Source organism: Apium graveolens, chromosome 2, assembly GCF_009905375.1.
Source record: "Apium graveolens cultivar Ventura chromosome 2, ASM990537v1, whole genome shotgun sequence".
In the NCBI taxonomy this organism is placed as follows: Eukaryota; Viridiplantae; Streptophyta; class Magnoliopsida; order Apiales; family Apiaceae; genus Apium; species Apium graveolens.
Genome location: NC_133648.1, coordinates 248741728 through 248767764, shown reverse-complemented (window position 1 = coordinate 248767764; position 26037 = coordinate 248741728). Strand labels below are relative to the sequence as shown.

The 26037-nt window shown below is 36.2% G+C and overlaps 2 protein-coding genes across 2 annotated transcripts; both read left to right on the top strand.

The window, feature by feature from the left end:
- Positions 1–18008: 18008 nt before the first annotated feature.
- LOC141708316 (NAC domain-containing protein 62-like) lies at positions 18009–22288 on the top strand. The gene is made up of 6 exons (XM_074511878.1): positions 18009–18428; positions 19606–19889; positions 20491–20781; positions 20875–21207; positions 21336–21701; positions 21796–22288. Exons 1-6 carry the CDS (start codon positions 18263–18265, stop codon positions 22090–22092), a joined length of 1737 nt encoding a protein of 578 aa, XP_074367979.1. The 5' UTR covers positions 18009–18262; the 3' UTR covers positions 22093–22288.
- A 1240-nt stretch (positions 22289–23528) lies between these two features.
- Positions 23529–25006, top strand: LOC141706239 (peroxidase 5-like). Its single transcript, XM_074509050.1, has 4 exons — positions 23529–23744; positions 23888–24076; positions 24245–24410; positions 24523–25006. Exons 1-4 carry the CDS (start codon positions 23529–23531, stop codon positions 24933–24935), a joined length of 984 nt encoding a protein of 327 aa, XP_074365151.1. The 3' UTR covers positions 24936–25006.
- The last annotated feature ends 1031 nt before the right edge of the window (positions 25007–26037 follow it).

Genomic DNA, 26037 nt, shown 5'->3' with positions numbered 1-26037 from the left:
ACCAGACTCGTCCCGAGCCATTCGTAACCCCAGTCGCTCAGGCAAGTTTTCTACCCGTTATAACTGTTGTTGTGATGTATATATGTATTTGCATTATCTTGCGATAGATGCATGTTGGTTAATTAGCAGATGTTGCAATATATTGAAGCATGCTGCTATGGTATATATATATGCATGCCTGTTTCGTATTCTGTCCATATATATCTGTTGATTCAGTTGATAATACCTATGCTAGAGGATAGCGATAATTTGCATATACCCTTAGTATAGGGACCCAAAGGTGAAAATATTTTCTAAAACCGGGAGTCGAGGATCCCGAGTAGATTTTGTATATATGGATATAAATATATATATATATATACTTATATATATATGGTCATAGTTTTCAAAACTATTAATCGAATAAGGTTTATTCGATAACTTTAACTTTATTTTATTAATGAATATTATTTTGAATATTCATTCGAGGACTTATGACTCCTTTTATTTTATTATTTGAATATTATTTGAATATTCATTCGAGGGCTTATGACTCTTTTATATTATTTATTGAATATTATTTGAATATTCATTCGAGGGCTTATGACTCAGTTTATATTATTTAATGAATATTATTTGAATATTCATTTGAGGATCTATGACTCCGATTATTTGCTGAAATATATTCTTTATTTTATTAAAGAATAAGGTGTCGATAATCAAACTTATTTTTGATTATTCAAATAAAGATATTACTTTCGTATAAGTATATCTTTGATTATTTGCTATTCATTTCGAGTATAAGTTTTCCAACTTCTACCTCCATTATTCTTTATGGGAATATTATTTAAATAATAATATTCAGATATTTCTTTCATAATTGGGACTGATTTATTTCATAAATCAGCATTACTCCAAACATTCTTAAAAATGTTTTCGAGTCTTCAAAATGAATTTAAAAAGGGTAGAGCGGATCCCAAAACTTGTTTTCAAATTCAAGATCTTCCATTTTAAGGGGACTTGAATACTCGCTCAAAAATCTAAGGGATCCGGCTCTGTGGTGTATTTTATATTCGCAACAAGGTTGCAGTTTTGGTAAATGAATTGATTACTTACCCAACGTTCGGGAAGTAAGTCCATCTATCGAGTCGGCATAAGCAACATGGGCTCAATGGGCGTCCATGATAGTGTAAGTGGCTCAGTGGGAGTCCATCAAATGCATAAGTGGCTGAGTGGCAGTCCAGCATAAGGTCCTATTGAGACCAGGGTGATGACCAGTGGGGAATTCGTCCATCTACTAGTAGAAAAGGTTACTTATTGGTATCTTTGCCTGATCAGCAAGATATCAGGTTTATGCCAAAATTCTTTCCTTTCCAAATTTATTGGATATTGTAATTCTGTTCATACTTTACATGACAGAGGTTTTCAGGAAATGTATATATATATAGGTGTATATATATGTCGGGACTTAATGAAGTATCTCGTAACTTCATTATTTATAATGATATTCAAATATTGAATCTATTCAAATCTTGTCTTGTAGTCTCATCTATGTGATGAACTTTTGAAACTAATTATAACTTGAACGGTGGTAGTTCAAGTAGTATTTGGGAAAGATATAAGTATATTGGGGTATCTTGTAACTTCATCTTTTAAACTTATATCTAATTTAATAATTGTCTTATGAATGACAAAGATTTTCAGAAAAACGTTGAGACAAGGTTAGATATATGAGATCACCTTGCAACGATATTTTTTATATATACAGTTATAAACTGGAACTCTGTGTATATTATGCATGGAAGAGGACTTCCAATATTTTGAAAAGTATATATGTATATATACTGAATATTTTGCGACTTCATCGCATTAGGATATCAAACTTGGTTCATTTCTTTTAACCAAGACTTTCATGAGTACTATGAGAAGGCTCATATACTATTAATCATTATACATATTATTTTGGTGGGCTTGCTGCTCACCCTTGCTTTCTTCTTTCATCTCACAACATCAGATAGACAAGATGAACCGGACCAAGCTCCCGATTTGCAAGAGGTTAGGAGACGCTCCGCAGTTTTCTAGAAGCACTGATGCCGCCATAGCTGAGGTAGGAACTACCAATAGGCTAGGCTTTCAACTTCTGATGTACCAGATTTATGTATATTTATGAATTGTAATAATGGCAAAGAAATGTAAATTTATTCAGAAAACCTTTTAAGGTGTATTGGCAGATAATTGTGGAATATAATTACTTGTGGTTATTTTTTTGGATGTTCATCTCTGAGACTATAACGTGTGGTGTGTGTGTTTATTGTGGGGTCACAGTACAGAGTAGTTGAGTAATTATTAAGATTGGATGTTATTAAGGGAAATGGAACTCGTGACAACCCGGATCCCCGACCCCGGATTTGGGGGTGTTACACTCGTTGATTATAGCAAGCTCTTAACATACAAAGAGTTTAAAGATATATTCTTCCAACATCATGAGTAAGAAGGATATTGGTGTAAAGATTCCAATCCTGGAAAGAGATTACTATCATCACTGGAAAGTGAAGATGCATTTACATCTTCTCTCTCAAGATGAAAGCTACATCAACTGCATTGAAAATGGTCCTCACATCCCTCACAAGGTGGCCACAGCTGCTACTGCAACAGTTGCTGTTGGATAGTCTATTCCCAAGCCAAAAACAGAATGGACTGTTGAAGATATTGAAGAGGTTCACAAGGACAAGAAAGCCATGAACATTCTGTTTAATGGCCTAGATCAAGATATGTTTGACAATGTCATTAACAGCCAAACTGCTAAGGAAATTTGGGATACTGCGCAACTTATCTGTGAAGGTACTGAGTAAGTTAGAGAAAACAAAATGCAGCTTCTCATTCAACAGTATGAATATTTTCATTTTGAAGAAGGAGAATCATTGAATGACACCTTCAACAGATTTCAGAAACTGTTGAATGGATTGAAGCTGTATGGCAGAGTGTACCAATTTAAGGACTCCAATTTAAAATTTCTCAGGTCTCTACCAAAGGAATGGAAGCCTATGACTGTTTCTCTAAGAAATTCTCAAGATTATAAGGACTTCACACTTGAAAGATTATATGGAATTTTGAAGACATATAAACTTGAGATGGGGCAAGATGAGCTGTTGGAAAAGGGAAAGAGAAAAGGAGGATCAGTTGCACTTGTAGCTGACAATGAGAAGTTTGAAGCCAGGAATGGGGAAAAGACAATGCCAAGTCTCAAAATTGGCACAAGCAAATCAGAATCAAGCAAGGGAAAGGAGCAAGTAGCTGAGGATGAAGACAATTCCAGTCAAGATGACTCTGATGATGTTGATGAACATCTGGCTTTTCTGTCCAGGAGGTTTGCAAAGATGAAATTCAGGAAAAATACAAAATTCACTAAGTCAAACAAAAACATGGTGGACAAATCTAAGTTTAAATGTTATAACTGTGGCATTAGTGGACACTTTGCCAATGAGTGCAGAAAGCCAGCCTCTAATAAGAAGAAATTTAAGCAAGTTGATTACAAAAAGATGTATTTTGATTTGCTCAAACAAAAGGAAAGAGCTTTTCTGACTCAAGATGATTGGGCAGCAGATGGAGTCAATGAAGATGATGATATGGAATATGTCAACCTAGCCCTGATGGCTAATTCTGATGAAAATGAAATTAGTTCATCAAGCAACCAGGTAATTACTACTGATCTCTCTCAGCTTTCTAATATTGAATGCAATGAAGCCATAAATGATATGTCCAATGAATTATATCATTTGCGTGTTTCCCTTAAATCACTAGCTAAAGAAAACACAAGAATCAAAGAGATTAACTTGTTTTTAAGTGATAGGAATGTTGTGTTAGAGAATCAGGTAATTGAGCTTGAAAATATTAAAATTAAATGCTTGACTGTTGAAAGTGAACTAGAAGAAGCTGTTAAGAAAGTAGAAATTCTTTCTAAACAGTTAGAAAGTGAGCAAGAGGTAATCAAGGCCTGGAAAACATCTAGGGATGTTAGTGCCCAGATTGTCAAGGTTCAGGGAATTGAATCATTCTGTAAGAATGCTTGGAAGAAAAACAAAAAGGAGTTAGAATTAATTGATGAATTGTCAACGGATGTGGAATCAACGGAAGATGAAAGTTATCCGTTGAAGGAAGAAAAAGAGCATCCGTTGAAGGCTCGTCAATTAAAATAGGCAAGTGATTCTAAAAAGAAAAATCTCAATAAGAAGGTTGGTTCAACTTTCAAGAACTTTGTCAAAGAAGGAGCTAGCACATCCAAAGATGCCAGTAAGGTGAATATAGGACACATGACTTTAGATCAGTTGAAAAATAGGCTTAAATTGGTTGAGGATAAAAAGGAAACTAAAAGAAAATCTAATATAAATGGGAAGGTAGGGATTAACAAACACAACAATTACACACCTGATAAATATGCTCCTAGAAAAAGTTGTGTGCATTGTAAAAGTGTTAATCATCTATCTGATAACTGTAAATCTGTTAAGAATGCTCCCATGCCTTTAACTCCCTCCATGCCTAACATGTCTATGTCACCTCTGCATGTTATGCCTGTTATGTCTCATCAGAATCCTCATACACATTTTGCAAACATGCCATATGTTAATAATCCTTATTTTACTGCATTCAGTATGCCTCAGATGCCATACAACATGCCTATGTGGAATAATATGTTTGCACAATCCATGCCTTATCAAATTCAGTCAAATGTGCTAAATGATTCTGTGACTAACCCTACACTTCAACCAACTACATCTGAGACCAAGGTTGACCCAAAGTTACCTAAGTCAAAAGACGCAGGAGGGATGAAGTCTAGGAAAAAGACTAACAAGGCTGGACCCAAGGAAACTTGGGTACCAAAATCAACTTGATTGATTTTGTTGTGTGCAGGGAAAAAGAAGGAATCTATGGTACTTGGACAATGGCTGTTCAAGACACATGACAGGAGATTTCACCCTGCTCACAGAGTTCAAGGAGAGAGCTGGCCCTAGCATAACCTTTGGAGATGACAGCAAAGGGTTCACTATGGGATATGGCTTGATTTCAAAAGAAAATGTCATCATTGATGAAGTTGCATAGTTGATGGTCTCAAACACAATCTATTGAGCATCAGTCAACTATGTGACAGAGGGAATACTGTTTCCTTCAATTCAGAAGCCTGTATTGTCACAAGTAAGAAGGACAACAAAGTGGTTCTAACTGGAGTTAGAAAAGGGAATGTGTACTTAGCTGACTTCAACTCTACAGATTCAGAATCAATTACTTGTCTTCTCAGCAAAGCAAGTCCAGATGAAAGTTGGCTATGGCACAAGAAGCTGTCCCATTTGAATTTCAAGACAATGAATGATCTAGTCAAAAAGGACATAGTTAGAGGAATCCCTCTAGTGGAATTCACAAGGGATGGACTGTGTGATGCTTGTCAAAAAGGGAAGCAAAAAAAAGCATCATTCAGTAAGAAACTTGAATCTGCAATTGATGAACCATTACAACTGCTACACATGGATCTTGTTGGACCAGTCAATGTATTGTCAATTTCAAGGAAAAGATATTGCCTAGTGATTGTAGATGATTTCTCAAAGTTTTCATGGGTTTATTTCCTTGGATCAAAGGATGAAGCTAGTGGAATCATCATCAACCATATCAAGCAAGTCAACAATCATCCAGATTTTAAAGTAAGGAATATCAGGAGTGACAATGGAACTGAGTTCAAGAATACAACCATGAAGTTGTTCTGTGAAGAAAATGGGATCATGCATGAGTTCTCAGCTCCAAGGACTCCACAACAAAATGGTGTGGTGGAAAGGAAGAACAGATCACTAATTGAAGCTGCAAGAACAATGCTTGAAGAGTCAAAACTCCCAACATACTTTTGGGTTGAGGCTGTTAACTGTGCATGTTACACTCAGAATATTTCTCTAATTAATCAGGCAAAAGGCATGACTCCCTATCAATTGTTCAAGAGAAGAAAACCAACTTTAAACTTTCTGCATGTCTTTGGTTGCAAATGTTACATTCTAAGGAATCAACCTGATCACAAAGGGAAGTTTGATGCAAAGGCTGATGAAGGAATATTTGTTGGTTATTCTGCTGGAAAATCATATAGAGTCTACAATCTAATAAACAACATTGTCATGGAATTTGTGCATATTGTATTTGATGATAAAAAGATTGATGGACTGACAGATGAGGGACATCATGAAGGACTCAAATTTGACAACATTGAGATATATTGTGATGATAGTGAAGATGAGAATGATGGAGAAGGCACCTCGAAAAGAATTCAAAATCTGCCTTTGGATAATGCACAGAATGATGCATCCGTTGAAAGTCATAATTCAGCTTCCGTTGATAGAAGCAATGCAGCATCCGTTGAAAGACAAAGTGCATCATCCGTTGAAGTTCATAATAAAGCATCCGTTGATCACAGTATGTCAACGGATAATCATTTCACTTCATCAGTTGATAGAACTCCCAATTCCTTTTAAAGGATCAGCAACTCAGGGGGAGTTTCAACCAATCAACATTCTATCTCACATCATGACAATACTGAGGCAGCCTCATCTAGAGCTAATCTACCACCTCAAAGGAAATGGACCAAGAATCACCCTTTTGAAATAATCATTGGTGATGCTACATCTAAAGTGCAAACTAGAAAGGCTACTCAAGATGAATGTCTGTATAGTAGCTTTCTATCACAGGAGGAACCTAAGAGAGTGGAAGAAGCTCTATTGGATCCAGATTGGATTTTAGCAATGCAAGAGGAGCTAAACCAATTTGAAAGGAACAAAGTATGGAAGTTGGTACCCAAGCCAAAGAACAAGAGTTCTATTGACACAAAATGGGTATTCAGAAATAAGATGGATGAAAATGGCATTGTCATAAGGAATAAAGCCAGATTGGTTGCTAAAGGCTATTCTCAACAAGAGGGAATAGATTTTGATGAGACATTTGCTCCAGTTTCCAGACTTGAAGCCATCAGAATCTTTCTAGCCTATGCAGCCCATGCCAATTTCAAGGTCTATCAAATGGATGTCAAGAGTGCTTTTCTGAATGGGGAATTGGAGGAAGAAGTTTATGTAAGCCAACCTCCAGGATTTGAAGATCCAAATTTTCCAGACTATGTGTATTATCTGTTGAAAGCACTCTATGGACTAAAGCAAGCACCTAGAGCCTGGTATGAGACTTTGTCAAAATTTCTTCTAGATAATCACTTCACAAGAGGTACTGTTGACAAAACTCTTTTCTTTAGAAATGTTAATGGCTCTACAATACTTGTTCAAATTTATGTAGATGATATTATATTTGGATCTACAGATGATAAACTTTGTAAAAAGTTTGCTAAGTTAATGCAAAGTAAATATGAAATGAGCATGATGGGAGAGCTAACTTATTTTCTTGGTTTACAGGTTAAACAAGTTAGTGGTGGAATTTTCATTAGTCAAACTAAATATATTTATGATCTTTTAAAGAAGTTTGACTTAATGGATTGTTCATCTGCAAAAACTCCCATGGCCACTGCCACCAAGCTTGAATTAAATAAGGCTGAAAAGTCTGTAGACATTTCAAGTTATAGAGGCATGGTTGGTTCACTTTTATATTTAACTGCTAGTAGACCTGATATAATGTTTTCTACATGTCTCTGTGCAAGATTTCAAGCTGACCCTAAAGAGTCTCACTTGGTGGCTATTAAAAGGATTTTCTGATATCTCAAAGGGACTCCAAATCTAGGAATTTGGTACCCTAGAGAGTCTGGTTTTGATCTAATTAGCTACTCAGATGCAGATTATGCAGGTTGCAAGATAGACAGGAAAAGCACAACTGGCACCTGTCAATTTCTAGGGAATAAGCTTGTGTCATGGTTCAGCAAGAAGCAAAATTTTGTTTCAACATCAACAGCTGAAGCTGAGTACATTGCTGCTGGTAGTTGCTGTGCACAGATACTGTGGATGAGGAATCAACTATTTGACTATGGACTAACTGTTGACAAAATTCCTATATTCTGTGACGACACAAGTGCCATTGCCATTACTGAAAATCCAGTGTAGCACTCAAGAACCAAGCACATTGACATCAAGTACCACTTCATAAGGGAACATGTGATGAAAGGTACAGTGGAACTTCATTTTGTTCCAAGTGAAAAGCAGATAGCAGACATATTTACCAAGCCACTTGATAAATCAACATTCACAAGATTAGTAAGTGAGCTAGGTATGCTTAATTATTCATAAATTCATGTCCTCATTCTAATCTGCTTTGAAGCCTGAAATGAATTTGTGGCAAGAACAAAGTTGGCTTTAAGTAAAGATTATTCTATCAATGGATATTCCCTATCCGTTGAAAGCCAAAATTGTTCTATCAACGGATGTTCATTATCCGTTGAAAGATAAATACATTTCTGGTAATCTTATCCTTCAACGGATAAAAACTGTGTTAATCTTCAACGGATAACTATTTACCTCATCCGTTGAAGTGTCACATCAGTTACTTTAGGTGAGTCACAGCCGTTGATTTGTTTACTTAACTGTTGATACAGATGTACACTGTTGTATGTATTTGTATTAAAGGCAGTTTTCAGAATTTCTACAGTTTTCTTTATTCTCAAACGGTTGTAATTTATTTAAAAGTATCATTTAATCATTTTATTTACGTTTTAATTCGAGAAAGTATAAAAGCCCATTGAATTCCTATTTTCACTTTACGCTTTCTTGCAATTTTTACTCTCTTTCTCTCCCAAAACTCTCAATCTTTTCTCTACAACCTCTACTCACAACAATGGCACCAGTAGTCAAGATTATGTCTCAGTCTGGCTTTGTTTATTAAAAGAACAATTTCGTAGCCTTAGTGGAAAAAAATAAAGCCCATTCAGATTATCACAAGATGATGGACTTCATCAAGAACTGCAAACTAAACTATGCAATACTGGAAGCCCCAACTATCTATTGTGAGGTAATTGAGGAGATTTGGACAACTGCAGAGTTCAACTCTAAAATATGACCATTGCTTTCTCTCTCAAAGGTAAGGATTACTGTATTAACTGTGATGATATACAGTCTTGCTTTAAGTTACCTGAGAATAATGCCATGACATCACACACTGATAATGATGTATCTGCTATGTTAGATTCCATAGGCTACTCTTTTGATTCTGCTAGTTTAGAGAGCATTAGAAGGAAGGGCCTTAGGAAAGAATGGAGTTTTCTTGGAGATGCCTTTATCAAGGTTTTCTCTGGGAAGATTAGCAATTTTGATGCCATAACTTCATCTCTTGTTAATATGCTCTATATGCTAGTTTCTGATAGGTACTTTAATTTTAGCAACTATGTCATGCTAGAATTAGGTTCCAGGTTAGGTAACAAAGCTAATAGTCCTCATAACATCTACTATGCTAGATTCTTTATGTTATTGGCTAACCATGTTGCTGAAGATTTGGTCATAACTAATGAGAGCAATAAACTCAAATGATGGGCACAAGAGAAAAGGGTCCTTGCAGACCTTGTGAGAATTAACCTCAACAACCAGGTGTCATTGGTATATTTGCCAATAATGAATGCACCTCAGGTAAGTGAGGTAAATACTTCTACAACTCCTACTTCTTCCAACCCCAATATTTCTTTGTCTTCTAGTGTGGCAATGGAATATGTGTCTTTGTCCCAACAGATTCCTACCAAAGCCACCAAACCTAAAATTCCAAAACACAAGTCAAAGAAAACCACCTCTGTTGTTTCTCAAAAGACAACAGTTGTAACAACTACCAAAAACCCTGAAGGGAGTGAACAGGGTGTGAGTGGTGAGGGGAGGGGTGAACATCAAGAAACCCCCCAGAATAAGGTGGGAGAGGTGAATGGTACCCTAGCCAGCCAAGCCACAGTCTCTCAAAAGACTGTGGTGGTTCAAAAGGAGTCAAACACATCCTTAGTTGCATCCTCCCAAAAGGATGCAACTATTGAAAATAGTCTCCAACTAGGGACACAGAACAAAAGAGGGAGGGACACTGAAGCCACACATTCACCTGTCAAATCTTTTTCAAGAAGAAAGAAGGCTAAAACCCTAGTTTCCACACAGGGGGCACACACTGCACAGATACATCCACCTGTATCTTTGCCTTCTCAAATTCAGCTTGATGTGGCTCCAGCAAATGTGGAGTCACAGTCCCATTCTCTCATAATAGACACACAACAATCACCAAATTCTCCATCACCATCTCTGGATTTGGATATGATATTCACATCAATTCCTGATTCTCCCTCTTTAAAACTCAGGGAGGAGCCCCACTCAAATCCTGGTGATCATCATCTGTTAGATGATTTGTTGGATCATCAGCCAACTCTTTCAGACTTAGTTGAAGAATCTGTGTCACCTCACTTAAAATCAATTCACACAGATTTAACAATTATGTCACATTCAAAATCTACATCTTTTCCTTCTTCAACGGATATCTCTCATCCGTTGACAAGTGGTTGTTCTTCGACGGATAAGCTTAACAGCGGTTATCCGTTGATATCATCAGTTTCCACTTCAACGGATACTCCCTATCCGTTGATGGTCTCTACACATATAACTGAATCAATTCCAAGTGTAGAAGACATGGTTACTGTACAATCACTTCTAGGATTGAGGGAAGGGAGTGATAATTTGAGTGAGAGGCTGGGTTGCTCCCAGGAAAAAGGAGAGGTTGAGAGTCAAAATATGCTTGCTATTTCTTCCAGCATGGCAAAAGTAAGTGAGGGGAGTGCCACCTTAGTAGGTGAGGGTGAGGGTGTGAGGGTGTGTGTGAGCCAGGGGGAGCCCCTGATGCAAGAATATAGAGAAAATGAGAGAAAAGCAGGTACAGAAACTATAAGGGTGGATCCAGCCATTGCCAGTGAGTCAATGATTGTGGATGCTGCTGAAAAGGGAAGACAATTTCAGCAACATTACAAAGCTGAAATTGATAACATTTACTTGGATGCTGACACTTTTACTCATCCTGTTTCAGCCTATCAACTGTTGGCTGCTCAGGGCAATGTGGAGGCAGAGCAGACTTTGAACATAGTGCACACTTCAGAATCTCTTCAAAGAGATAAAGCTGCTGTTAATAGGATGCCTTCTCAAGCTGGTGAGCCATCTGAAGAATTTGAAGTAAATTCTAATGATGATGACTCTAATTCTTTGGATAGGAGCATGAACTTAGGGGGAGATGAAGGCCCAAGTTCTGTTCCAGATTTACCTGAATGGGCATGGACAAAGAAATCTACACCAGGACAGTTTGGTGTAGCTTTGGTCAAGCAAGCAATGGCTATTCAAAAGGCCCTTCAGGAGACTACAGATGCTGGTACAAAGGCTATTCTTCAAGCTCATCTAGACTCTCTGCATCTCTTGCAGTTGCAGCATATCAGACAGAATTTAAGTGTGGATGAACTCAAAAAGGATATTGCTGATCTGAAATCCTACAATTCTGAGAAGTTGGATTCAGTTATGCCTTATGGTATAATGCAAGATTTGTTGCTGAGATTGAGGAGAGAATCTGATGCTGACAAGAGGCTGGCCAAGTTGGAAACAAGAGTTCAAGTCATTGAAGACTCCGTGGTCACCATTCTTCAAAATCAACAATCTCAGACAAATCTACTATTGCAGCTGGCAAAAGCACAAGGCTTGACCCCTATCCTTGATGATAATAAAAAGGGGGAGAATAAAAGGGAAGGGGAAGGAGAGCCATCAACAACAGTTCAAATATCTAAAGTGCTAGTTCCTGCCATCACCACTTCTCCAACTCTTCAAATCAAAGGAAAGCTTGATGGAATTGATCTAATCCAGATAGCAGCAGCTGAGATGAAAGTCAAAGAGCAAAGGAAGAAAATTGATGAAAAGATGCGACAAATCTTTGGTTCTACAACTTCTAAATCACAATATGTGAAGTATAGCGCAAAGGTAGAGCCAATCATTATGGAGCTCAAGCCAGTAAGGAGGAATAAGGTTGGAGAGACTTCTTCCAAGAATCTGAAACCTATGGTTCTCAAGCCCAACAACAGATCCAATAAGGACTCTACAAAGAACCCTCTAAGCCTTGCTCAGTTGAAAGAAGTGGACTTTCCTCTTCCAAAGCCTGATGAAGATAAGATTTTGGGTGGTAATATCATGAAGCACAAGGAGACCAAGGATGTGGTTGAAAGGATGAACATGGCTATTATCTTTAGAGAGGGAAAGAGTATCTGTGTGATACAAGGACATCCCAAATTCTCAATAGCCAAGAGGGAAGAAGCCAGAAGGTTAAAGGAAGAAGTTAAAAAGCAAAAGGCTAACAAAAGAGCACAAGCAAAGCTTGAAAAACAGCTAAAGTCAAGTCAAGCTGAAGAAAATAAAGAAATTGAAGACAAGAGTGAAGATGTAGGTATGGGGGACATGATTAGTAATTATGTGGAAGAAAGAAGTAAGAAAAGAAAGGAATGTCAGAAAGGGAACTGAAAGAAGGCCAATGCAAAAAGGAAGATGGTACATGAAACTGAAGAAACCCAATCAAAATCCAAACCACTACCTTCTATTCCTGAACCTATTGTGCCTGACCCCTTCATAAACATCCATGGTGAAACAATCACTCCTAAGGAGGAACCAATTGATTGGGACACCATCAAATTGCCCACCTTCTTAACCACTTCTCCACCATCAAAGAAACAGAAAAGGAAAATCAAATCAACACCTCCTCTAACCTCAATCAAATTCACTCAGAAGCCTAAGCCTAAGCCTCAAAGGATGATTATGTTCACATTTGTGACATAAAGGAATTTTCAGACATTGAACTCTATCTGGATGAGCTGGAGGAAGTAAGGGGAATAGATGCCTACATACAACTTCCAGAAAGACTAGTGTTCAAATATAAAGGAAGTGGGGAAAGGACTTGGCCCCTTTACAGAATTCTGAATGAAGGCTATTCTTCCTTGGTTAGAGTCTACTCAGCCATAAAAAGAGATTCTGGCTTTACCAGGACTGCCAAAACTAAGATTCTCAACAAGATTGCCAGCATAAGGAAAACTTGGTGGGAGCCCAATGCCTTCCCTAGAACATTACTCATCCAAGAGAGAGGAATTACAATTCATAAATCACCTCATTGGTTGATGAAGTTCAGAGACAATAAAGGAGTCAGAAGATTTTTCAGACTTGAAGATCAGCTCAAGATTGCCAGTAATGAAACTCTCAAGGATATGCAATCTAAGTTGGACATCAATGAAGAAGATGAAGCTGAGTTCTACAGACAATTCCAACTCCACATAGAGGAGAATGACAGGAGGCTAGGGAAGAAAACAAGGGATCAAAGGAAAAGAAATTAATCTGCTCAGGCTAAAGGAGCACCCTTGGAAACAATGTAATTCTTCAATTCTATCTCAGTATACACACTTTTGCAGCACTTTTGAATTTCTACTTTATTTCAGTTCATATGTTTGTTAAGTGTTTTGTTATCATCAAGTTAAACCCAAATTTATGCCTACAGTTCAAGTAGACATAAATAGGGGGAGATTGTTAGGAATATGTGTATTAGTTTGATGATAAGTTAAACAAAACACTTAAGTAGAAATCTAGTGTTTGTAGCCTCAACGGATAAGACCATTTTGGCTATCCGTTGAAGGAGTAGCTTTACTTAGAAATAAGTTTAGTAGTGTAGCACATTTCATTCTCTGTATTTAAGTTGTAATTCTTAGATGTTGTGGGAAATTATCAGTCATGTTGGCCACTAATGGATATACAAATAGGAGGGCTAATTGTAAATATTTCATGCCTTGTAATTTTGTATAAGTGAAGTAGTATCAACTGATATTAAAGGCCTTCAACGGATGAGAAGCAAAACTTCAATGGATGTCTCTAATGCTTCAACGGATAACATCCATCAACGGATGAGTGCTTCAACGGATAAAGCTTTAACTACTAATGCATCAACGGATAAAGCTTCAACAGATAAAGCTTCAACGGATAAAGCATCAACGGATGAAAGCTTCAACGGATGCTTAGTTCAAATAGCAGTTGATAGTGACAATTCATAAGCTGACAGAGGCACATGGGATGACAGAGACAAACTAGAATGTGGCAGTCTCTAGGAGGAATCAAGAAAATGCAGCATTTCCATTCTGGTGCAAACAAGGAAGTATTCAAAGATTCACAACTAAACCTAAATTGCATTGGATAGAGAAATGAAGAAGAAACATGTGAAGAATCTTTTAATTGTATTTTACAGTTTTGTCTTCACTTGTAAACTTGGTGATATATAAACCAAGTAGCAGCTAGTAATTAGGTGTGTGAATTTTCCAGAGCTGTTTAGAAAAATCCAGAGAGAAAATCATCTAGTTTGTACTAGGACGCAGTTGTGATTTAATTCTTTGAATCACAGATTTTCTGAAATAACACATCTCTGGTGGAACAACAAATCCTCTAGAAAAGTTTTTAAGTATGTTGTGTTCTTTACATTTGTGTTTGAATATATATCTGTCTGCATTAGCTGAAAGCAATTCACACACACTTGTTCATCAAAACACATAGCCTAGAAACTGCTCAAAACTTGGAAAAGTTTTGAGATTTACATTCAACCCCCCTTCTGTAAATCTCATTGTTAGTTCACTGGGAATAACACACTCATTTGGTACGTATAATTACAATATAGACTCGGAAACTAAATTTTTTATACATAATATAGTGTGGCCTAAAAGGTTTTGCCCGATCGTCAGGGTTATTATTCATCGAATGTTTTATAAAGTCCCAAAAATTCGGGTTATTACATTCACCCTTGTCTGTATCAGTTTGATTTCTTCAGATTGATTTAAGCTGATCCTTTTCTGATATCCTGATGCTTAGTGCACTGGTCTGGGCACAAACAACTAGCACTGAACTGAATTGACACAAACCTCTTTACAATTATGAGCTGATAAAGTCTGTTGATCATTCATTGCTTCTTTCACTGAAACCCTTGATTTTCAATACTCAAGCCAATACATTTCCTTCTTGCTGAAAGTCCTTTAACATTTTATTTTTCACAAAGACTTATGCATATTAATGAACTTCTTTCTATGACTCGGTTACGGATTTAGAGTATTAATTCCATATTTTGGTTCTTTATTTCATCCAGTCTTCATCTTCAGGGTTCATGTTCACGGTTAATATTATTTATCTATTTCTGTTTCATGTTCAGTTATAATTCCTTGGTTACATATTACGTTACATTATGCTTTACACATGACCGTAGCGGGGATACCGACGTCATCTCCTCGTCTTGTGACGCTCCACGATGTTCAACCTTGAATTGAAGCTATTCAAGGTGTCTCTCATGCGATACAATTGCTCCAAGATATCAGCGTTGCTGATGAGAACATGTAGTGTTCCTCCAAGATCTGGTGCTCGTGGAGGATTCGCCACATTTCTGGGAATATAGGGTTCATGCTGAGCGTAGCCGCACCCTGTATCTCCTTCTGATTCGCTATCACTTTTATCATAATAACCTCTATCACGATTATAAGACATCTTTTCCTCCTTAAGATTATGAACCTGATCAACACCCTCTTTCTAGCGCCAAATTATTAACGGAGGAATCCGGTAACAATAAAGTTTGAGATTTCACACCGGAAACAAGATCCACGATGGTGGTTTTTTGCCATAAATTCAAGCGGTGTGTGGTGTTTGTGTGTTAATTGGTGGATGAGATTGATTAGGGTTAGTGGTGGCCTTTTTTAACTCTCAACTTCCAACCCCTTTCAATATGCCTACGTACCCTTTATATAGGGATCAAGCTCGACATAGTTCTTGGGGAACAAGAAATCTAATGGGTTTAGGTTTTTTATTCGAAGGCCCGCTAGAAGTCCTTCCAGAATTCATCTTCCGCTAGCTTTAGGAATGTCCAATTGTGAGGCCCAACAACGAAGGCCCAAAGCTCGTTCGTAATCGTCGGACTTAACGGATAGTGCATCTCATGCGCAGGGATAATACTCCACTATAACTAACTTCCTTGATTTACGAACGCATGTATAGCTACGGTTCACCCCAAATGTCGGACGCATTCCTGTCCCCCGACTGAGGATAACCCACCAGATAGCAGGAAATGTGATCCAAGCTTTTGGGGTGCAAAGTGCTAGATATCTCAAAAGTTTTCCAATGAGGACACCCGTTGAATACAAGACCAGATCTACCAAAGCACACACAAATGTTAACTCCACCTCCCCAACGAGGACACTCGTTGATTATAGGAAGGAGGCCATTAGTCATTAGGCATACCCCTGAAGGCCTTCAAGCTTTTCATGGCCAGCCCCCTCCTTGACCGACTCAAGGAGTGAATTATTCAAAAAGTACCTATAACAAATATATTAGGGAAAATAACCTCCACTCCTTTTTTAATGTTTTCCTAGTCCCCAGATTGTCCTTGCTTGCCTTGTCCTGAGATGAGGACAAACCCAACTATCCAAATGAATCCAAAAGCATGCATCTCCCTAGCTTAGGACGCATCCTCACCCTATAAAATGTACACATTTCTCCTTGTATTGTAATCCATTATTCATGTAATCAATATTACCTATTTCACCTACTGAGGGCGCGTTCTACCCTTAGGGTGCGTCCTCCCCTCGTGCATTGCAGCCTAAAACCTAATTCTTCATTCTCTTGCCCCAAATTAATTTCAGTTGATTCGTATTTAACCCGAAATGATCCAATGCCAAATTTTGGCTATAACATTAGTATTAAAAAATAAAAAATTCTTAATAAAATAACATTTTTACGATTAAATGATAAGGTTTTACACTTTATGTACATTTGAACCTCGATAAATTAATAATCGATAAACAATAATCTAATTTTAATAATATTTTTCTTCGTTATCAACATAACATAATAAACACAGTGTATTTTTACTTTCGATAAAATAATAAACCCAATAAGGTAATATTTTTTCAGTCCCAAGTAATTAATTTAAAGAGGTTAACTGTATACATAATTTATTTATTAATTTATTAAAAAAAATTGTTGGATGTCGTTAGAACTGCTCGAAATGTTTTTCTTATAGATGAAATATAAGTAAGAATAAATAATTTACAATTATAATATTTAATTATGTATGTAATAAATAAAAATAACTTATAGACCATGTTGCAAAAATCGCTAAGCTGACAATGACGATTGGGATAGTACCGCTAGCGCTTAATGAATAAGGTAAATATTAATAGGAATGAATAATGAAATCATCAATTGAATATACTTAAATATTATTTTTATATATTGTATAATTAAAATATTAAATTTTTTCATATAAGTAAATTATAAATATACTCATTTAAATATCAAATCTACTAGGTAAATATTCTAATTTCATATATTAATTTCATTTTCTGTTAACATGTTAGAAATTTTACAATTTTACCAATAATTTGGCCAATTTTTTAATTTTTATAATTGATTAATTCCGCCTAATTACTAGTCGATTAATCCCAATTTTAATTACCTAGACCCGTTTTTTGTCGATTCTAAATGATTTCATAAAAAAAACCTAAATAATTGTCTAGACCCGCCTCAGAACATTTCACTGACGACTATTATCACGACCGTTATACCGATTTTTAGAATATAAATACATAAAAAAAATACTTATAAGGGAACAGTGCAAGAAAAATCAAGGGGCGGAAAGTTGAGCAGAGATGATTCTTCTTCCTACCTCCTTCCAACAGTCCTATATCTCTTAAATCATAGTATCTTTCATATTAACTGAATTACTGTCAAGTAAAGGGGGACAGTAAATCACAATTTCTTACGTGTCATCTTCTCATTGAGTTGATGACCCAAATAATTTTTAGCTTCCTCAACACGTTTCTGTTTCATTCTCTCTTTTACCCCTGCCTAATTTATTTTCGCAGCTCACACAACTCCATGCTTCACCCTTCAATCTGGGGGTAAAATAGGAAACAGATCATCACACCATTATCACTAAATCCAGGGCCAGCCACTTGTTGTACGCGGTAGAAGTATGGACTCTTCTATATAAACATTGTATGTATCATATGTAATAAAATATTCACATTTCACGCGGCTTTTTCTATGTTGCCTTTAATTATTTACTAAATTTTAATTTATTTTTATACCCCACCTTCATCCTCATCTTCCTTCGTCAATAGGTAAAAACCTCTACTAGGAGTATCATTCTGCTCTCTCTACACTTCGATTCCAATCAAATCTTCTGTGGGTTTATTCCTCCTCCCCCTAATTCTTCTAATTTAATATCAAATCTCTCTCTCTCTCTCTCTCCCCCTCTCTCTCCCTCAGTTAAATACAGAATGACTGTTGTACCTCATGGAAATCTACCGGTTGGTTACCGCTTCCGGCCCACGGATGAAGAACTGATAAATCACTATCTGAGATTGAAGATCAACGGATTTCACAGGGAAGTTTCTGTTATTCGTGAAGTTGATATTTGTAAATGCGAGCCTTGGGATTTGCCTGGTAACCTACCCTACTCTCTTCTCTCTGTGTATTTCCCCTTTTAATAATTGTATCATCTGCTAAATTACAGTTAAAGATGGTTGATTTGGATATGTCTTGATGTGTGATTTTGTTTTTTCATCAATTACTACATTGTTCTTGTTTCTCTTGTTAAAGTTTTGTTTTTTTTTATATATTCTTCCTTGTTTTTTGATGTTAAAGTTAAAATTTTAAATGCACTGTTACTGTTATTTGTTAATTTTTGGTGGTGTTTGTTTCTTCATGTTAAATTTTGTTTCTTTAACATTAGATGGTTTTATTTAAGTCCTCAGCTAAATTACAGTAAAAGATGGTTGATTTGTGTATTTCTTGATGTGTGATTTAGTGTTTTTCATCAATTATTAGTCTACTATTGTTTCTGTTGTGAAAGTCGTGTTTTTTATACATTATTACTTGGTTTGTTTATTTTTTGATGTTAAAGTTGGGATTTTGTATACTCTTACTGTTTTTTGTTAACATTCGGCGGTGTTTGTTTAATCTTGATGTTATAGTTTGTTTCTAGCATTTAGATGGTTTTAATTATGCCCTCGGCCAAATTACAGTAAAAGATGATTGATTTGAGTATGTTTTGTTTCATCTATTAGTACACTGTTCTTGTTTCTCATGTTAAAGTTTTTTTTTAAAATATATTCTTACTTAATTTGTTTTCTGTTTTCTGTTTTCTTTTTTTCTTGCTGTTAAAGCTAGGATTTTTATGCACTGTTACTGCTATTTGTTAATTTTCGGTGCTGTTTGTTTGTTGATGTTAAAGTTTGTTTCTTCCTGTTACTTACCCCCTTTTCCTTTAAATGTGTGTGTGTGTGTTTTCCTTTTTATAATTATATGGTCAACTAAATTACAGTTAAAATAGTTGTTTTGGGTGTGTAATGATGTGTGACTGAGGTTTTCTCATATTAAAGTTGTGTTCTTTTGTACATTTTTGTTCATTTTTTGTTTTGATTGTTTCTTGATGTTAAAGTTGGGATTTTTGTACATTGTTAGTTGTTAATTTTCGGTTTTGTTTGTTTCTTGATGGCACAATTTGGATTCATAGCTTACCAAAAAAAAAGTTGGGATTTTTATCATGTTGAATGAATCTGTGTATTTTAAGGTTGATTACTTATCGTTTTTCTTGGAATTCTTAATTGTATGAATTCAGATATGTCACTGGTGCATTCGATTGATAATGAGTGGTTCTTCTTCTGCCCTAAGGATCGTAAGTATCAGAACGGGCAACGATCCAACAGAGCTACTGTGGCTGGATACTGGAAAGCAACTGGCAAAGACAGGTTTATAAAGTCAAGTAAAGGGATGAATGTGATTGGGAGGAAGAAGACTTTAGTCTTCTATAAAGGTCGTGCTCCTAAGGGTAACAGGAGTAACTGGGTGATCCACGAGTATTGTGCTACTGATGAAGCTCTCAGCGGCATGCATCCTGGACAGGTTTACATTTGATTCCCTTCTTTAACAGTTTAACTTGTTCAATTGTTTGCATACTGTTTCGGAGCACTTGTGCTTTTAAATTCTTCAGCTTGACATCATTTTCTTTGCGTGGTAAAACCTATTTTCAAATTTCAGTTTAATCTGCTTTGTATAATTATTTTTATTTTATTATTATATCTGTTTTTTTCCGAAACTTATTACTTATCTATTTATTTGTGCACCTGCCTTGTGGTGTTCTGGAAGGAAAGAGGAAAGCTTGAATTTAGTAGTTTTCTTTTAATTTTTAATTTGTCGTTGCAGATGCAATGCTCACTCAATTCAACAATTAAACCATAAGATGTTATTTTGCAATTTATTAGTGCAAATGCTTTGTTTTAAATTAGTGCAACCAGAATTGGTCTAGTGTTGTTTGAGATATTTGAATACATAAAAGCAGAGTTGTATAGTCCTAAGAGCTCAACAGATTTGAAGAGTTTACATTTAAACATTACTAGTTTCTACCTAATTTACCTTTCTGTTTATCTCGTGATGTGGAGACTATTATTGATTGTTGAATCAAAATTTTAACATCTGTGTTAAGATATTTATTCTATTGATGCAGGGTGCTTTTGTTCTGTGCCGTCTTTTCAAAAAGCACAATGAAAAGCAAGATGAGATGGGTGAAAGCTTAAACTGTGAAGAAGTCGAGCAGAATGTTCCATCTCCTACTGTTGTTAAACCCTTACCTGAAGATACCATGTCGGAGCAAGATACGCCAGTGTTGAGTAGAAAGACAGGTGGTTATGAAACTAATAATGGAACCCCTTTTAGTATTGATCAGTATAGCTATCCTAGCAATAGCTATGTTGGTGAGGAAGCTGAAGGTCAATTGTTAGACATCATGTCTACCCAGGCGAGAAGATATATTTTGGGTTTAATTTTATACTATGAAACCTTGTTTGTTTTGGGATACCTGTACTTATATTTTACTTTTTTTACGTTGCAGCCAAACCCAGACATGGAGAAATTGTTGGGAAAATTTCCAGAAATGCCAGTTTATGATTCAAATTTTTTTTCCGAGTATCCTGTGCAAGGCATGCAAGACGATTTTGACGTCTCCTCAATTCTCGGCAGTGGCAACGATGGAGATATGGAAATTGTAAAGTTCCTGGACTCAATTTTAGCTAGTTCAGATGTACGTTCATGTGAAGATTCTGCTAGTCACCCAATTTCAGGCATTGATGATGAGAGCCCAAAGAACATCAATTGCTTGTCGAGGATTTCTGCCAAGGATAGTGGATCAAGCAGTGAGTCAGATGTGGAACTAGTTTATCACCAGGTATCAATAATGTGGTAAACCTAAAGGGTGGATATTTTAATCGACAGCAACATGTTTGTCTTGGTCCTTAAAAAGGTTTAGTAATATATCTTTTGGATTCTAAGTTTATTCATCTTTGTGCAATTCAGGGTGATATAGGAGGCTATCTTAATGATGGATATTTGATGGAGGCTCAGCAATTTCCATCTTCGATGATGATAAGACCTGCAGAAGAAGGCGGATACCCTGAATATAGAAAGGAGGAAGCACAAAAGAACATGCTATTCCTGCAAAATAGTCCGGAAGTTTCATCTGCTGTATCCTCTAGTACTGGAATTAAAATAAGGTCTCGACAACCAAACAGTCAACAGAGCGCTCAAAGTAACGTGTCTCATGGAACTGCCCCAAGAAGAATACGTCTGCAGATGAAATTTCAAGCCAGGTCAAATTATGGCTGCCTGACTAAGGATTTGAGCCTTCCGGATGAAAATACTGAAGTGCCTATGGTCGTGAAGGTAAGCGAGTTATTTTATTTCTGGTCAATCTGATTTGCCGATCTTCTGACTCCCCCCAGGTGTGATTTTAAAATCTGTTGACTGGCATGTACAGGACAATGATGATACCGACCTGCAAACTTCTGCTTCTGATATTACTTCAGATGGATCTAGAACAGACGCTGTATCTACAACAGACGAGGATGTGGAGGACCGCAATCAGGATGAAGAATCCAGTATGAATGTAAAGCTAAGAAGTGGTTTACAAATTGAAACCAAAGCTCCCTCTATATTCACGAAGGCCCCTGCGCTGAGCTCCATTACTTCAGCACTGCATATTGATGGGAAATCTCTTGCTATTGGTGTCGCACTAGCAGCAGCTGTTGCCCTTTGGGGCTACTTTGTATTCTGAGGTCCTTTGATTTTTCGAGACAACTTATATTATATGTACTAATGTGCTTAAAGGAACGGAACACTGCCTTGAGGACTGGTATTTAGCGTTGATAAGTAGTAGTTGCACTTTTTGTTTATGTAATTAGCCTTCTTAGTAGTGTACATGTATATTTACTTCATATATTATACAGTGATCTAGCCTACTGATTGTTGGATGTATTTGTGAACCAGATGGTTTAATCCAGATCCTACCCTGTCAAAACCAGCACAATGTTATAGAATTAAAAACCTTATTAAAAAAAATGAAGGAAAAGTTACTGCAACTCTCAACCAAGTGGAGCTGGGTGTAGCAAATTTACTATTAGTGTCATAAGAGGGAAATCAAGAGGCTAAAAGAAACTAGAAGCAATGCATGTCACATAAAGTAGTCCTCTAGATATATAAACCATGGTTGGGGACTTGTGCTTTTACTATACTAATATAGAGACTGGACACACTCATGACTCATTCAAATAAATTATCAATTCTGACAGAAACCAAGTTTATCCTTGAATACAATTTCCACAGATGTAATCCAAGAAATTTTGATTCAGTATACAAGATTTTAAAGAATTTTCTATAATTGCGATCGAGTACAAGCTGGATTTTCATATCCAGTATTGTTTAAAATATATGTTAATAGAAATGCGAGATTCCCAAAAATCGTTGATGAAATAGTTATCAAATGATTAGTTGTCATCGTGATATTAGATGTTTACTCATAAATGAGATGGACCCCTCTTGTATTAATATGCACCCACAAATTAAAAATGTCATGTATTTGTCACATCATTTTGTGAAAATTTTGGGAAATCTAGCACTACTCTAATATGAATCCCTTAAATAAAAAGATGACACATGCCATTTTGATTTTTTTTTTTTGGTACTTAACATTGCTCGTAAAAGAATTCTGTAAGAATTCAAATTAAATACATTCTTAGGATAAGAAGGTATAATTAAATGATTCGTTAAACTCCTGAGCGAATGCAGTTGGACTTTCATATCTTGCATTCAAAATGCGTACAGCTGTAATTTTAAAAAATACAAACATCAATCGAAATTCATATATTTAAATCCAAAAAAAATCATGAGTTTTTTTATTACCATCAATCAAATTATAAAATTGAGATTATTCGAGAATACCATCAAATTATATAATTGAGATGGTATGAAATCTAGAATACCACTCTATTTTAGAAAATAATTTAAAATTTTGATCTAGTATCAAAGAATTTAAAAACTCAAATTCTGGTCGAATACAGCTGGATATTTGTTAATATTCAAAAAATTGTAATAAGTTATTTGAGATTCAAATGGAGTACAACTGGATTTTTAAAATGTAAAAAATGATCTTAAAAATCCAAATTAAATACACCCCGTGATGAGATGGTAGAAGCTATTGTAATTACGAGTAGAATGAGTCAGTTCTATGTAATTAGTGCTGTCGCAACTTTCATTTTGGTTTTATGTAATATTCACGAGTTAAAAGCTCAACTTGAGCTGGTTCATTATGGCAATACTTGTGCCATGGCCGAGCAAATTGTGAAAGATGAGGTCAGAAATGCTTTCAATAGAGACCCGGGGCTTGCTGCCGGTCTTGTTAGACTCCAGTTTCATGACTGTTTTATCAGGGTAAGCATTTTCAAGTTGCACTCCAATTTTTTTGGTAATTAATTATACACTTACACAGTCGAACTATTTACCTCTCGTAAGTGGGATAAGAGCTCAAATCAATGCAACTAACCTTTGTTGGCACTCCAATTATTTTACTATAGGGTTGTGATGGATCAGTGCTCATAGACTCAACATCATCAAACACTGCAGAAAAGGATTCGCCAAATGCTCCTGGTCTTCAAGGATTTGAAGTCATAGACAAAGCCAAGGCTAGGATCGAAGCAGTTTGTAGAGGGGTGGTCTCATGTGCTGACATAGTCGCCTTTGCTGTGCGCGATAGCATTGAGATGGTATGAGTTGGAATGCACAATCTTTCGACATGAATAGTGAATAGTTATGACACAGACACTACTGGATTTTGCCAAAATACTCAGCAGTTCGCACATTGTTTCATAAGATGCATATTACTATTTACTGTACATGTGTAATATGATTAACTTCTTGATACTCATATGCAGACCGGGGGGCTTGGCTATGATGTACAAGCTGGAAGAAGGGATGGGAGAGTGTCATTAGCTTCCGAGGCATCCAGTGGCCTAACATCTCCCGGGGACAACCTTACAAAACTAACTCAAGCCTTTGCAAAGCGAGGACTCACCCAAGAAGATATGGTTACTCTATCAGGTGATTAATTAATCAAACCACTAATCATTACTTTTCTATGCATCATTAGTCCTGCTTCAATACTGAATTAAAATCACATATTAACTCAATATCTGATATGCACTTGCAACAGGTGCTCACACCATTGGCCGCTCTCATTGCACATCCTTCACTTATAGACTGTATAATTACAATAACACAGGCGTTCAGGACCCGAGCCTAGATCGTGCATATGCTGCACATCTACAGCAGGAATGTCCGCAGAAGATTCCAACTTTGGCCAAGTTGGTTGTTCCGATGAATCCATCAAGTCCAGCAGTGACAGATGCCGGCTACTACATGGACGTTTGGAAAAACAGAGGAATGTTTAATTCAGACCAAACTTTAACGAGCAGCCCAAGGACAGCAAACCAAGTGGAGCAATATGCCATGAATCCGATGCTTTGGAAGTCCAAGTTTGCTGCTGCAATGGTGAAGATGGGTCGCATTGGCGTACTAACAGGGAGCGATGGTGAGATCAGAGCAAATTGTAGGGTCATCAACTGAAACTACCCGGGAAAATGTCTTGTTCTTGCTGCTGTTAGTGATTTTGATATCAACCATAAGCAGTAATATGGTCTACCTAATATGTTGTATGTGAGGATTTCTGCCTATGGTTTGTAAAAACGTAAAATCCTTGATATTTTTTTTTTATCCCCTTGAGATGTGCTTCGAAAATTTTGGAACCAAATGCATGAGTGTACCAAGTCACAGGATAATTTACGCAAGTTAATGATGGGTATAATACTAACTACAGAGCAACAATGGACAGTTATATATATATATATAATAACAAGAACAAGGCAAATAACTAAATAACCAACTAACGAAATAAAACACGAAGGTAATAACAAATTATAAAGACTGTAATTGACAAAGAAAGTAAAGAAAATTTATCTCTTATCGCTTTCCAAATTCTGATAAGAAGAAGAACACAACAACTGAGTCACCAAACCCTTCAAGAGGACATGACTGTTCTTGAAAAGATTATTGCCCCCCACTTAAGCTGTGATGGAATGCAGCAATATCGCTTTCAGGATAAAACAACAACAGATCAATCTGGCCATAGAACCAACAATGATCAGCCGCGACTCGCACCTCAGTTTGCCCATAAAAACCTATGCAACTCATATATGTTTGCGAGTTAGGCACCGATACTTGTGTTTTTTAATCTCAGGTATACCTCTCAATATATAGGCATCTCAAGTTGCTCTTCTTCTATTTTACTCGATGTGGTATCTCAAGTAACAAAACAGAAAAAGTAAACAAAATGGGTTTTCCTTATTATTTATATTATATCTTGATTAATTAATATTAATATTACAAAATATATTCAGAGTATGATTAAAATAATCCTTACTCAATATATTTAATATTAATAATTAAATAATCAATAAATATAAATAATTAAACTTGTAATAGAAAAGAAAAATATAAGAGTTCACACTAGCTCTAGGCCACACAAACATTCCACTTATACTAGTAGTTGTAAACAACATTAACACAAGATGCTATATAAACTCAATATCTTTCTTTTACAATACAATGTGGGACAAAATCTCCATAACCCATTTCAAACAAGCAACTTTATCTTAATATATTCATGAAT